Source organism: Cervus elaphus, chromosome 13 (assembly GCF_910594005.1).
Source record: "Cervus elaphus chromosome 13, mCerEla1.1, whole genome shotgun sequence".
Lineage (NCBI taxonomy): Eukaryota > Metazoa > Chordata > Mammalia > Artiodactyla > Cervidae > Cervus > Cervus elaphus.
The window spans coordinates 33954655-33969206 of record NC_057827.1 but is presented as its reverse complement, the minus strand read 5'-3'; the positions used below and the strand labels follow the sequence as shown (position 1 = coordinate 33969206).

Sequence of the window (14552 nt, the reverse complement as noted above, 5' to 3'; positions counted from 1 at the left end):
GCCATGGGTCCTGATCAGAGCGCCAGCCTTCAGTGCAGAGCCTTGGGGAGGTGGGCTGAGACACAACACCTTCCTGGGTGCTGTGTTGACAGTGAGGCAGGTTTGCGGGGTGAGGTTAGCAGCTACTGCAGGATCTGAATCCAGACTGGTGCTGAGAACCCCTTGTGCTCTGACATGGCCTCTTAAAGCCAGTGAGGAGGTTTTCTGGGGACCCAGAAGCCCTGAGCCCATTGGCCAGACTTCCTGGGATAACCAGAGCAGATTTGCATGAAAAAGAACACTGGCTTCATTGAAATTCTTCTCGTCTTGAGTGAAAACAAAGCCACAAAGAAAAGGAAAGTTTTAATCTTGAGCAATTTCACCGTTGAGGAGTGTTTTGAGTGTCTAAAAATGGAGAGGAAATGGGTCTCTTTGGGCCACTGCAGTCGCCGCCTCCCCCGGCCCCAGGCCCGCCCCCCTGCCCCATCAAGGCCAACCTCCCAGGCAGAGGGAGACCGCTCTCTCTGGCAGATGCCTGAGGTTGGTGCCACACAGTTCTGGAGCTGGACGCAGCTGTCCCCTCTAGAACCCCAGCATGCCGGACAGCAGAGCAGCCCCGCAGGAGAGCCTGCTGGATGCGAGCCTGGGGACCACCCAAGAAAACTTGGGAACCAGGTAAGTCGGAGGTCGGGTCTCTGTCCACTGAGCCCGTGGCCGAGTTTTGGACTTGACTCTGCTGTGTGACCCTGGGCAGGCTGCTTCACTCTCTGAGCCTCAGTCTCTTCATCTAGGAAACGAAAGAAAGGGTCTGGATGATCACTACATGGGATAAGCCCTGGAGTGGGACATGTATACTTCCCTGCGTGGCTCAGAGGGGCTCAACCGAAGAATGAGGGCATGAGTAGGTGGCTGCAGCTGGATGGAGGAAGAAGAAGTTAGCAGACAATAAGAATGTTTCCCTGTATCCTCAAGGGGGAACTTTGGCAGGTGGGGTCAAGGTCAGACAAGGACAGGGGAAAGCCAGAGAGTCTGGCCCCAGCTTGCTGTGTGAGCTTGGTGGGTCCCTGCCCCTCTCTGGGCTGCAACTTCCCTGTCTAGACATGAATGCAGGGGTTGAAGTTTCCCCAAAGCCCTTCTGCTGTATGTATTCTACTAATCTGGGTTTCTGTGGTGGCTCGGTCAGTAAAGAATCCACCTGCAACGTGGGAGACCTGGGTTCAATCCCTGGGTTGGGAAGATCCCCTGGAGGAGGGCATAGCAACCCACTCCAGTATTCTTGCCTGGAGAATCCCCATGGACAGAGGAGCCTGGCGGGCGCACCCCAATGGGTTCACAAAGTTGGAAACGACTGAGCACAACCTGTGATCCAGAGGAAGCAGATTCAATTTGTCAGTCATCACCAGTGCCCACTCTGGCCTAGGTCCTCCTCCTTCACGGATGGGGGATCCTGAGAAGTTGGAACCCAGTCCTGGCCCCACGATTCCCCAACAAGAGTACAGGGAGAAGGCAGACACACAGACCTCCAGATGCCTGTGATCTGTGCCCAGGAGGGGTACAGGCCCAGAGGAGGAGAGAGGGGCTTCTAACAGTGGACTATTTTGTTTGTTTTGGGGAGGGTTGCTGCACTGGGTCTTAGTTGTGGCATGCAGGGTCTGTAGTTGCAGCGTGCGAACTCTTAGTTGCAGCATGTGGGATCTAGTTCCCTGACCAGGGGTTGAACTCAGGCCCCCTGCTTTGAGAACGTGGAGTCTTAGCCACTGGACCATCAGGAAAGTCCCGAACATCAGACAGGCCTTGGATGGCCAGGAGGGCACTGACATTCAGAGAGGAAGAGCCATGCGGGCAGAGGGAACAGCATTGGGATGGTGAGAAGAAGAAAGATGGGGAGCTCAGGGAGGGGTGAGGTTGGCTGGCTGCAGTGCGCAGGGCAGAAGCGGAGAAGGACAAGGGAGAAATGCCAGGGTCTGCGCCCTCTGGGGAGAATTTGACGGTGTTTGAGCTATAGAGTGAATGGCCATTGTTCTCATGGGAGTTATGAGGAAGGAAAGATGGAGCAAATGAAAGAAATGTCAATGTGACTGACAGACAGAGGGACCACCCCCCCAAACCCCAAGGCTGAGGGTCTGGGCCCAGCCCTGGGTCTCCAGAGAGCCCAGAGTGGGCTCCTTTCCTCCCAGAAGCAGAGGCACCTTACCTGCAAGTCCTCCAAGAACTTAAGGTCCAGCCCCCTCCCTGGACGTGGGCCACACGCAGAGGGTCAATAGGACTCAAGTGGGCTGGCTGGAGCTCCCTTACCCTGGGGAATGGGCTCACAGAGGCGGGGGCCTCTTTTGCAGACTCTATGAAAGGGACGCAGAGCCAGGAATGGTAGATATGTGAGGGGGCCTATGAGGGAAGAGAGGGCAGAAAACTCAGAAGGTCATTCCCCCTCTGCTTTCTTGCTTAGCAACCTTGGGTAAGTTGTTTAGCTTCTCTGATTATCGTTATCACTCTCTGTTCAAAGGAAGACAAAAGCCTGACCTCTGTTGACCTTGCAGAAAATCTGTGCAGAGCCTTATCAGCTGGTGTGTATGAAATGCTTCCAAACGCACAAGGGCCACCCCTCACAGGCACAGTAAACCTCCTAGACCTTGCAGAATAGCCGGAGGAAGGAGCTTTGAACCCTTGTTTAACATGTCCTAAAGTCAGAAGCCATTACCATGGCTGTGATGCTCCTCATCCCTCCAGGCCGGCCCCAGGAGCACAGGGCTCCATCTCAGGCTGGCCCATCTCTCCTGGCCTTGTGGCCCCTGGCAGGCTGCTGCTCCTGGGGGAGGGTGGGTCTTCACTCCTCCAGTAGTCTGGGAGAGGCCTTATCTTTCCCCCTCTCCCCTTCCCAGGGTTTCAGAAGGAAGGCCAGATATTGGGGAGCAGAAGACTGAGAGCAGAGGAGGGTTTGCATGCCAGGCTCACCCAAATGAGTTTCCTTTTGTATCACACCACTTGCAGGGCTGGAGGGAAGGAGCCTCTGTGGGGCTGGAGCTAGGGCGGGTCTGATGCTGACCTGGCAGCTTGTGCTCTGTGTCCTTTGAGGCCACAGTTGTAGACTGTGCCATCCATCAGGAGTACCCATCAGATATGTCCAGAGTCCTGTTAAACTCTTGGTCCAGTAGAGACACCAGCCTCCCTGAGCTGGAAGAAGCCCAAGTTGGAGGAAGGGCTTTAAAAGAACCAGAGAAGGGGACAGTTCATCCTGGGTTTGAAGGGCCATGAATGCCCTGGTGGCAGGCAGGAACGTTCTGTGGATAGAAGGTGTGGTTGTGGAAGGGTTAAGGTGGCCTTTAGACCAGTTAGATTGGGCCAGACTAACCGCCTGAACTGCTAGGTCTGGATAGGCTGGTGTGGCCAGACCAGGGGCCACCAGAGTCAAAAGAAGAGGCAAAGAGGAGACTTGGGAGGCATGGATGCAGCAGAAGCAGAAGAAGAGCCTAGTTTGTGGAGGTGGCTCTGGCAGCGGTGAATACAGGCTGGAGTTGGGTGGGCTGGAGGTAGATGCCAGAAGAAGGGAACCTGCAGAGTTGAGTGTGGCCCAGCGAAGGACAGTGAACTCTGAACTAACCATATTCCTGGACTCACAGCTGCCTTTCCCAGCTCTGCCTGCTCAAAGACTAGGTGCAGAGAAGAGACCCCTTGGAGTCAGGGGTGTGGGGTAGGCACAGGAGGCTACTGCAAGCCTGGTGAAGAAGGCCGCTCTCACTACTAAAGCTTCCTGTAGGTGATAGGGAGTGAGCTCCCCATCTCTGGGATATGCAAGTCTGGGAGGAACAAACAATCACAATGCAAATACTATGAAAATTATACAGGCATCCTTAAGAATATGGAATATCCAGGGCCTTCCAGTTTTCCCAACTTCCTTCCCTTCACTTCCCCATGATACAAAAAATGGTTATTGTAGTAGAATTTCTTTCTTTCTCATATTTTGGATTCTTTGCTATTTATCAGTTTCCATAAGTATACATTCATCTATTCAAGATTATTTCTTGTTGGAACTTCCCTGGTGGTCCAGTGGTTAAGACTCTGTGCTTCCAATGCATAGTGTGCAGGTTCGATCACTGGTTGAGGAACTAAGATGCCACTTGCTTCCTGGTACAGCCAAAATTTAAAAAAAAATAAATAAATAACAGCAGTGTAGTCTTCAAACTCAAAAATATGTAATATTTATTGCTGCATAAATATTGTCCCAGAGGACATGGGAGTATATTATAAGTACCACTGGAAGGCAAGGTCAAGAGTCCTAGGATAAAGGGCAGAGCAAATCCCAGAAATCGGAGTCCCTAGGGTAAAATAACCCTGTCCCAGACATCTGAATACAGATCTGGATGCCTTCAGGATGCAGGTCAACCCAGGCCAGTGCAGAGTTTTTGCAGGGGCTACAGAGTTGTTAACTGGGAACAGCAGAACCCAAGCTGGCCTGGAGTCAGAACACTGAACTGGAAGCTGACTCACTCTGTCCCCAGGCAAGTTCCCTATTGGCAGCCTCTCAGGCCAGTGAGGTTTTTCTTTAGGTCATTGAGTCTAACCCAACATTTACATATTATCAACCTACCCTGACTTGAATACCTCCAGGGACGGGGAGCTCACTCCTTAACTCTTTGTCCCTGCAAAAGACAGGGGAGTGGTGGGAGAAAGTCCTGTATCCCATTTGGTTCTATGTGTGCCCCCTGGGTCCTGGCTCTATCGCCCTCCTCCACAGGCAGCCCTGGTTCCTTGCAAAGGAGCCTGTGAGGAACATTTGAAGTCAGGGCTAGAAAGGTACTTTGGAAACTGCAAAGGGTATGACCATGTCAAGGACATCTAGGACCTAGCATGGATTCTAGCCCCAAGAAGCTGTAACATAAGAATTTACATCTGCAAAATGTAATGGGTTGTGTTTTTTTATTAATGGAAGCAAATTTTTCACTAGGTGACTTTTGACAAAAAGTATTTACCCATGTAATCAACAACTCGATTGAAATATAAAATATTTTCATCACTCCAGAATGTTCTCTGTGCTTCCTTCTAGTCGATTTTCACCCCCACTCATCCTCAAATAACTAAATTTGAAAAGACACTGTTCTGTCTGATCTTGAACATCATACGAATGGAATCCACTGTATGTGCTTTTCTATGCCTGGTTCCTTTCACTAATCACAGTGTCTACAAGATTCCTCCATGTTGTGAAGTGTTTCAGTAGTAGTGGTGCTTTTCTACTGTTGGGTAGAATGCTGTCATGTGGCTATACCACAATTTGTTTATCCGTTCTCTTGTTGAGGGTGTTTGGGTTGTTTCTGGTTTGGAGATTTTATGAATAAAGCTACTGCAAACACTCTTGTATAAGGTTTTTTGTGGACATATATACTCATTTCATTGGAGAAGTCTCTAGGTTGTTGTATCAAAAGATCAGTTCAGTTCTGTCAATCAGTCATGTCCAACTCTTTGCAACCCCATAGACTGCAGCATGCCAGGTTTCCCTGTCCATCACCAACTCCCAAAGCTTGCTTAAACTCATGTTCATCGCATCGGTGATGCCATTCAACCATCTCATCCTCTGTCATCCCCTTCTCCTTCTACCTATAATCTTTCCCACCATCAGGGTCTTTTCAAATGAGTTGGTTCTTCACAGTAGGTGGCCAAAATTTCAGCTTCAGCATCAGTCCTCCCAGTGAATATTCAGGACTGATTTCCTTTAAGATTGACAGGTTAGATCTCCTTGCTGTCTAAGGGACTCTCAGGAGTCTTCTTCAACACCACAGTTTAAAGTATCAGTTCTTCGGTGCTCAGCTGTCTTTATAGTCCAGCTTTCACATCCATACATGACTACTGGAAAAACCATAGCTTTGACTAGATGGACCTTTGTTGGCAAAGTAACATCTCTGCTTTTTAATATACTGTCTAGGTTGGTCATAGCTTTTCTTCCAAGGGGCAAGCATCTTTTAATTTCATGGCTGCAGTCACCACCTGCAGTGATTTTGGAGCCCCCCAAAATGTCTGTCACTGTTTCCATTGTTTCCCGTGATGGGACCGGATGCCATGAACTTAGTTTACTGAATGTTGAGTTTTAAGCCAACTTTTTCACTCTCCTCTTTCACTTTCATCAAGAGGCTCTTTAGTTCTTCTTCACTTTCTGCCATAAGGGTGGTGTCATCTGTATATCTGAGGTTATTGATATTTCTCCCAGCAATCTTGATTCCAGCTTGTGCTTCATCCAGCCTGGCATTTCTCATGATATACTCTGCATAATTTAAATAAGCAGGGTGACAATACACAACCTTGACACGCTTCTTTACCTATTTGGAACCAAGCTGTTGTTCCATGTCCAGTCAAAAGATAGGTATACATATAGGGGGATTAAACCAGTCAATCCTAAAGGAACTCAATCCTGAATATTCATTATAAGAACTGATGATGAAGCTGAAGCTCCACTACCTTGGTCTTCTGATGTGAAGAGTCAAGTCATTGGACAAGACCCTGATGCTGGGAAAAATTGAAGGCAGGAGAAGGGGGTAGCAGAGGATGAGATGGTTAGATAGCATCATCGACTCAGTGGACATGAATTTGAGCAAATTCCAGGAGATAGGGAAGGACAGGGAAGCCTGGCATGCTGCAGTCCTTGGGGTCGCAAAGAGTTGGACATGACTTAGCAACTGAACAACAAATACATGTATAAGGAAGCCACCAAAGGTTTTCCAAAGTGGTCCTAGCATCCCCACAAGAAGTTTCTGTTGCTCCATATCTTTGTCATCATTAACTATTGCTACTCTTTTTTAATTATAGCTTTTCTGGTGAGTGAATGGTGGTATCTCATTATAATTTTAATTTCCCTGATAATGATGTTGAACATATTTTCATGTGCCTGTTGGTCATCTCTGCATCTTCTTTTGTGAAGTATCTATCCAAAACTTTAGCCCATTTTGTAATTGGGCTTTTATTATTAAACCTTTTATTTATTTTTTTATTAAACCTTTTATTATTGATTTGTAGAGATTTCTCCTGATATCAGTCCCTCTATGAACACATAGAACTCTTCCTCTATATGTTCTACAAGAAGCTTTATGGTTTTAGTTTTTATATTTAGGCCCATGATCCATCTCAATTTAATATTTTCTTTTTTCCCCACATATTTATCCAGTTCTTCAAATGCCCTTTGTTGAAAATGATTTTTTTTTCTGTATTAAATTGTTATGGCCCCTTTGTTTAAAAATAAATGTCAGCTGGCTACATGTATGAGTCTATTTCTGGATTTACTTCCACTAAACTATTTTTCTATCTTTATGTCAGTACCACACTGTATTCATTGGTATAGCTTTATACTAGGTCTTGCATCAAGTAGTGTTTGTCTTTCAACTTTGTTCCTTTTTTTTTTTTAAACAAGATTGTTTTGGCTATCCTGGGTGTGGTAGACAGCCTCTAAGATGTTCCTCAGTGACTCTTGCCTTTTGGATTCTTGTGTGATTCCATATCCTTGAATGGGGACCAACCTACTAACTTATTTCTAAGAAGCAGAATGTGGCAAAAGTGATGGGATTTCACTTCAGAGATATGGTTATAAAAAGACCAGGATTTCATTTTTACTGCTCTCTCTCATTTTCTTACTTACTTTCTCTGAGGGAGAGGCCCAGGTGGCAAAGACCTGAGGGAGACCCCTGGCCATCAGCCAGTGAGGAATTGAGATCCTCAGCCCAACAACCTGCAAGGAACTGAGTTCTGCCCACAACCCCATGAGTTAAACCTTCAGCTGAGACTGACAGTTTGATGACAACGTCATGAGAGTTTTTGAGCCAGAGGCACTCAGCTAAACCTAGATTCTTAACCCATGGAAAATGTAAGATAATAAATGCCTATTTTTAAAAAGTCACTACACTTGGGGATGCTTGTTATAGTATAATGGGTTAATAACACAATAGCTCCTTTGGTTTTTATGTTTGCTTGTTTAATATTTATTTTTATCTATTTATTTGGCTGCACCAGATCTTAGTTGTGGCAGGCAGGATCTTTAGTAGTGTCATTCGAACTAAGAGCTCGAATTAGTTTGAACTCTTAGTTCAAAACTAAGAGTTTTGAAACAGATCAGGACTGTATGGTCCTTGCCCCCCACCCCCCCCCCCCATAATGTTCTTTGCCTTGCTTTTGCCTGTGGAAAACTTTAGTCAAAGAATAAGTTTAATCAGAGAAGTGAGAAATACTGAAACAAAGGAAAACAGTCTAAGGAGAATAAATGATAATAATGTAGTCATTAAGCATAGTCAAGGACCTTTAGTTCTTTCTCAAGGGCTGTAGATAATATTCTGAGCCATATCCCGTGAGCTGTCTTATAGATACCAAAACCCCAGGTGGAGAAGTTAACTACATGATGACCAGACTGTAACCAGGACTTGAGCTGCCATAATTCTGAGAATTAACTGCAAAGAAATGGGAACGCGTGTACCCCAGAACTGAAGATTAACTGTACCTAAACCTGTACCTAAGATGATGCTAATCAGACCACTGATGACCAACTGAAGATGACTGTTAGAGATGACTATGTTGTTTCTGCGTGTAACAGCATCCCCTACTCTCTCTATAAATGCTCTCACCCTGTGCTTGTCAGGGGAAGGAGTCAACCTTTGGACAGATATCCACCACCCTCCCCCCACAGTTGCCAGCACCTGAAATAAAGCAAACTTTCCCTTTCACCAACCTGGCCTGCTTATTGGCTTTTGAGGGGCAAGCATCTGGACCCGCCCCTTCCTGCCCCCACTCATTTCCATAATAGTTTCAGCATGTGGGGTCTAGTTCCCTGATCAGGGATCAAATCTGGGACCCCTTCGTTGCAGAGTCAGCCACTGGGGCACCAGGGAAGTCCACACAATAGCTCCTTTGTATTCTCATGCAAAATTTAGAATTATCTAGTGATGGAACTTTCCTGGTGGCTCAGAGGTAATGAATCCGCCTGCCAATGCAGGAGACTCAGCTTCCATCCTTTGTTCAGGAAGATCCCCTGGAGAAGGAAAAGGCAACCTACTCCAGTATTCTTGCCTGGGAAATCCCGTGTACAGAGGAGCCTAGCCAGCTATATAGTCCATAGGGTCACAAGAAGTCAGACAAGAATTAGCAACTAAACAAGTCAGTGTCAACAAAAAAAGACTGTTGGAATTTTGACTGAGAACAAACTGAACCTACGTTTCAAACTGGGGAGAATTTCCTGATCAATGAACTTGGTATGTATTTCCATTTATTTAGATCTTTGATTTCTCTCAGCTATGAATTGTAGTTTTCAGTGTAGATGTCTTACATACTTTTTTCCTAAACTTGTTCCTTAGAATTGTATGGGTTTTGATACTATGTAAATTGTATTTTGTAATTAATTTTCTAATCATTTGTTGCTTGTATAGAAATACAATTGATTTAAAAGAAAATATTGATCTTGAATCCTGTGATCTTAATTACATTTGCTAGTTCTAGTGCTTTTTTGGGGGGTAGATTCCTTTGGGTTTTTTATGCATACAAATGTGTTATCTATTTTAAAAGATAGCTTTATTTCTTCTACTTGCTTCCAATCATTTCACTTTTTAATCTGTCTTGCCTTGTGGCACTGACTAGGACCTCCGATATAACACTGAATAGAGACAGTAAGAGCAGACATCCTTGCCTTGTTTCTAATGTATTTAGCATTCCCAGTGATCTTTACTCCCTCTTGTAGATCTGTTGCAGGAAGCGGGACCCCTTCCAGGGCCCAAAACTGGGCTCTTATCTAACACTCAGAAATGAATTGTCCGAGGAGACACATGCTGACAAATCAAAAGATTTTATTGGGAAAGGGCACCCGGGCAGAGACCAGCAGGGTAAGGGAACCCAGGAGAACAGCTCTGTCACATGGCTTACAGTCTCGGGTTTTATGGTGATGGGATCAGTTTCCAGGTTATCTTTAGCCAATCATTCTGACTCAGAGTCCTTCCTGGTGGTGCACGCCCTGTTCAGCCAAGATGGATGTCAGAGAGAAGGATTCTGGGGGGTGGTCAGACATGTGTTGTCTCCTTTTGACCTTTCCCGAACTCTTCTGGTTGGTGGAGGCTTATTAGTTCCATGTTCCTTACTAGGACCTCCTGTCATAAAACAACTCATGCATATGGTTGCTATGGTGCCTGGCCAGGGAGGGCGGTTTCAATCAGTGTGCTTCCCCTAACAACTTCCCCCTGAGAGACTTCATACTCAAGATATTTCTTGGAAATTGGGGTAGAGGTCTCTTTCATCTGTAACTTCTTCCTGCTGTGCATGGCCATAGGCCTACCTAGCAGAGCAGAAGTCTCTTTCTACCTTATCTAAGTCAAGGTATTTTTTTGTCTTGACTGAAACCAGCATTCACCCTTGTAATAACCGCACTTCAGTTTGAAACTGTTGGCTCCTCTTAGAGATGAAATAGACAGGGGCCAAACAGGAGACTATAGGATGGTCATCACTGGTCCCCAGAAACAGGAGGCAACATTTGGGGTGAGGGCTGCAGGGTTTGTGATTTTTTTTTTTTTTTTGATTGGTTGGTGGTGAGGCAACAGAGCTGTGCTCCAAGAATCTTGTGTTTAGTCTGAAGTTACCATCCTACACCTAGATGGGGGCTCCAGTTCTGTAGAAGAACTTAAAGACATTGTTATGCATATTTCTTTGAGTAGGAACCAGAACCCTGTCTCAAGGCTATGCCACCATTTGACTGTTTCTCCTCTGTTTCTGTAACCCCTCTCTTCCCTGATTAGCAATTGTTTGAATCCACCCATTGGAACTCAGAGAAGGTCAAGGAGGCTGAATGAAGCCTATATTCTACAGACAAGAAATGGAAAATACAGAACGGATCTGTACCCAAGAGCCCCACAGAGTCCTGCTCAGTTTTAATTTAGGGACCTGGGCAACTATGTCTGCGATAACTTCCTGTCAAAATGGGGCATAGGACTGCCTCAGCTTGGAGAATAGACACTGAATTGGAAGTATTCCTGAGTTCCAAGTCCTAGATCTGAGCCTTGTATGATTAAAATCTCAATCCCTTGGTCTGCCATTTTGTTGTAACAGACCCAATTAGAAGTAGCTGGAGGAGGGATAACTGGAATTTTAATAGACAAAATAAATCTCATTTCTTATTAGAACAATAGGCCTGAAACCCAGTCTGGACCTGGCACTTCGGGGAGACTTGTAGCCAGGTAGCCAGTTGCCTAGTTTTATAAAAAGTAACGTTGCAGTTACTAGTTTCCAGCAGACCTTGTTTCGAGAATGGTGGCATCTAAGCCTGACACAACTCAGAAATCAGAAAGTCACTTAGAAAGTGTTTAACAGTACAACGTCTAGTCTGAAATTATACCCATAGTATCATCTAGTTATTTCCCAGGATGTCTGAACCATAGCTACTCTATTTTGACTTTTAATGTAAATTTTCCTTAATAGCCAAAGCAGATGTCACCATTAATGATGTCAGTGTTTCTCTAGATATGAGAAGATGCAAGAATTGTGACTCATAAAATCTTCTGAAAAGATCTAATTATCCGAAGGCCTGTTCTGTCAGTTTTTCCCAGAGCGCAGAGTGCCTCATTCCTGATTTTCACCCTGAATTCCTTTCAGGGGAGTCAATAGTCAGCAGTTGCAGTGGCCATGATTTAATCTTTGTAGACATAGATGGCAAGTGTCAGTTTTCAGTTGGCAGAGTCCCTTTTGGTTCATAAATTTGCCCATGATTTTGAGGGGGGCATTTCATGACCATTTTATCTCATGGTGCTGAGAATGTCCATTCTCAGGTTTGGCAAAGATTTTGTTGACAGGCCACTCAATGTGCTGTTACTGGACTAGGCCATCCAGGAAAACATTCCTTCTTGTTGCTTCTTCCCATATCTAGAGTTACACTGTTACCATCATCGGTCTCACACAGAACTGTATATTATTTTATCAGAGGCCTCAGTCACACATTTGGCAGTGTAAGAAACAGAAATTTTGTAAAACAGGTGAAATACAAATAACATAGCTAGCAATATTAGTAAAGTCACAAGTAAGACTTAAGTTAAGAGCTTCCATTAGATGTAGCCCAGTATATCCCAGGTCATCTGACTTAGTATACTCTGTACGAAATTTTATCTTCCAGGGAAATTATATATTGGCACTGTCTATAAGGCACATAGCTCAGTTTTTTAGTGTTACTAGACTGATTATCTTCAGTTCAATTCAGTTCAGTCACTCAGTCGTGTCCGACTCTTTGTGACCCCATGAATCGCAGCACGCTAGGCCTCCCTGTCCATCACTAACTCCCGGAGTACACTCAAACTCCTGCCCATCGAGTCGGTAATGCCATCCAGCCATCTCATCCTCTGTTGTCCCCTTCTCCTCCTGTCCCCAATCCCTCCCAGCATCAGGGTCTTTTCCAACGAGTCAACTCTTCGCATGAGGTGGCCAAAGTATTGGAGTTTCAGCTTCAGCATCAGTCCTTCCAATGAATACCCAGGACTGATCTCCTTTAGGATGGACTGGTTGGATCTCCTTGCAGTCCAAGGGACTCTCAAGAGTCTTCTCCAACACTACAGTTCAAAAGCATCAATTTTTTGGTGCTCAGCTTTCTTCACAGTCCAACTCTCACATCCATACATGACTACTGGAAAAACCATAGCCTTGACCAGATGGACCTTTGTTGGCAAAGTAATGTCTCTGCTTTTTAATATGCTGTCTAGGTTGGTCATAACTTTCCTTCCAAGGAGGAAGCATCTTTTAATTTCATGGCTGCAGTCACCATCTGCAGTGATTTTGGAGCCCCCCAAAATAAAGTCTGACACTGTTTCCACTGTCTCCCCATCTATTTCTCATGAGGTGATGGGACCAGATGTCATGATCTTAGTTTTCTGAATGTTGAACTTTAAGCCAACTTTTCACTCTCCTCTTTCACTTTCATCAAGAGGCTTTTTAGTTCCTCTTCACTTTCTGCCATAAGGGTGGTGTCATCTGCATATCTGAGGTTATTGATATTTCTCCTGGCAATCTTGATTCCAGCTTGTACTTCTTCCATCCCAGCGTTTCTCATGATGTACTCTGCATATAAGTTAAACAAGCAGGGTGACAATATACAGCCTTGACGTACTCCTTTTCCTATTTGAAACCAGTCTGTTGTTCCATGTCCAGTTCTAACTGTTGCTTCCTGATCTGCATACAGGTTTCTCAAGAGGCAGGTCAGGTGGTCTGGTATTCCCATCTCTTTCAGAATTTTCCACAGTTTATTGTGATCCACACAGTCGAAGGCTTTGGCATAGTCAATAAAGCAGAAATAGATGTTTTTCTGGAACTCTCTTCCTTTTTTGATGATTCAGCGGATGTTAGCAATTTGATCTCTGGTCCTCTGCCTTTTCTAAAACCGACTTGAACATCTGGAAGTTCTCAGTTCACGTACTGCTGAAGCCTGGCTTGGAGAATTTTGAGCATTACTTTACTAGCGTGTGAGATGAGTGCAATTGTGCGGTAGTTGGAGCATTCTTTGGGATTGCCTTTCTTAGGGACTGGAATGATAACTGACCTTTTCCAGTCCTGTGGCCACTGCTGAGTTTTCCAAATTTGCTGGCATATTGAGTGCAGCACTTTCACAGCACCATCTTTTAGGATTTGAAATAGCTCAACTAGAATTCCGTCACATCCACTAGTGTGATGTTCGTAGTGATGTTTTCTAAGGCCTACTTGACTTCACATACCAGGACGTCTGGCTCTAGGTGAGTGATCACACCATTGTGATTATCTGGGTCACAAAGATTTTTTTTGTACAGTTCTTTTGTGTATTCTTGCCACCTCTTCTTAATATCTTCTGCTTCTGTTAGGTCCATATCTTTTCTGTCCTTTATTGAGCCCATTTTTGCATGAAATGTTCCCTTGGTATCTCTAATTTTCTTGAAGAGATCTCTAATCTTTCCAATTCTGTTGTTTTCCTCTATTTCTTAGTATGATTTAATTGTTTCCAACATAAAGGAGACTTAAAACCTAAATTACCATAGCCTGGTGTTATCTATACAAATCCATCCCATAATTGTGGGAGATTTTTTCCTCCTTTGCTGAAACTTTGCTTGTTGTTCTGATTGAGCTTGAGTAATAGAAGAAAGCTTAAATTTATGGCCACAGTCAGGGCAGGCATTATTAATTGGCCTGGTGAGGGGGTCCCATCTAGTAATATCAATAGTGACCTGAATATGACTATAATTTTTTTTAAATAAATTTTCTCAGGGCCAACCAGTTAAAGCCTTGTAGTAGAGAAATTTACCAAGGTAACCCAGAACTAGATACAGGTAATTGGTCACAAACCCAACAACTGGATTGATTTCTAAAACTAGCATAGGATCAGGCCTATGATAGAAAAGTATTTGATTTATATACAAAGGTCTAAGAAGTCAAGAAAACATTATAAATGATCATATGAATCAGGTCCAGCATCTTGGGCAAGCAGTCTACCTCTGATGTTGTCATCTTCTCATCCTGGTGTAGTGTAGTTTCTCCTCTGTTTGAGCATCATTTTAAGGTGAGATCAGGTCAGCTGTCTTCTCTATAGACCAGTCCAGTGTAGGGGCCTTTGGAAGTGGGAA

The 14552-nt window shown here is 44.8% G+C and overlaps 1 protein-coding gene across 1 annotated transcript in view; it reads left to right on the top strand.

The window, feature by feature from the left end:
* The first annotated feature begins 482 nt into the window (after positions 1-482).
* The window catches only part of ACSBG1 (acyl-CoA synthetase bubblegum family member 1), a 64354-nt gene continuing 50284 nt past the window's right edge, over positions 483-14552 (top strand). The window contains exon 1 of the mRNA XM_043921683.1: positions 483-654. Coding sequence (XP_043777618.1) covers positions 575-654 — 80 coding nt within the window. The 5' untranslated portion in view covers positions 483-574. The remainder of the gene's footprint in view (positions 655-14552) is intronic.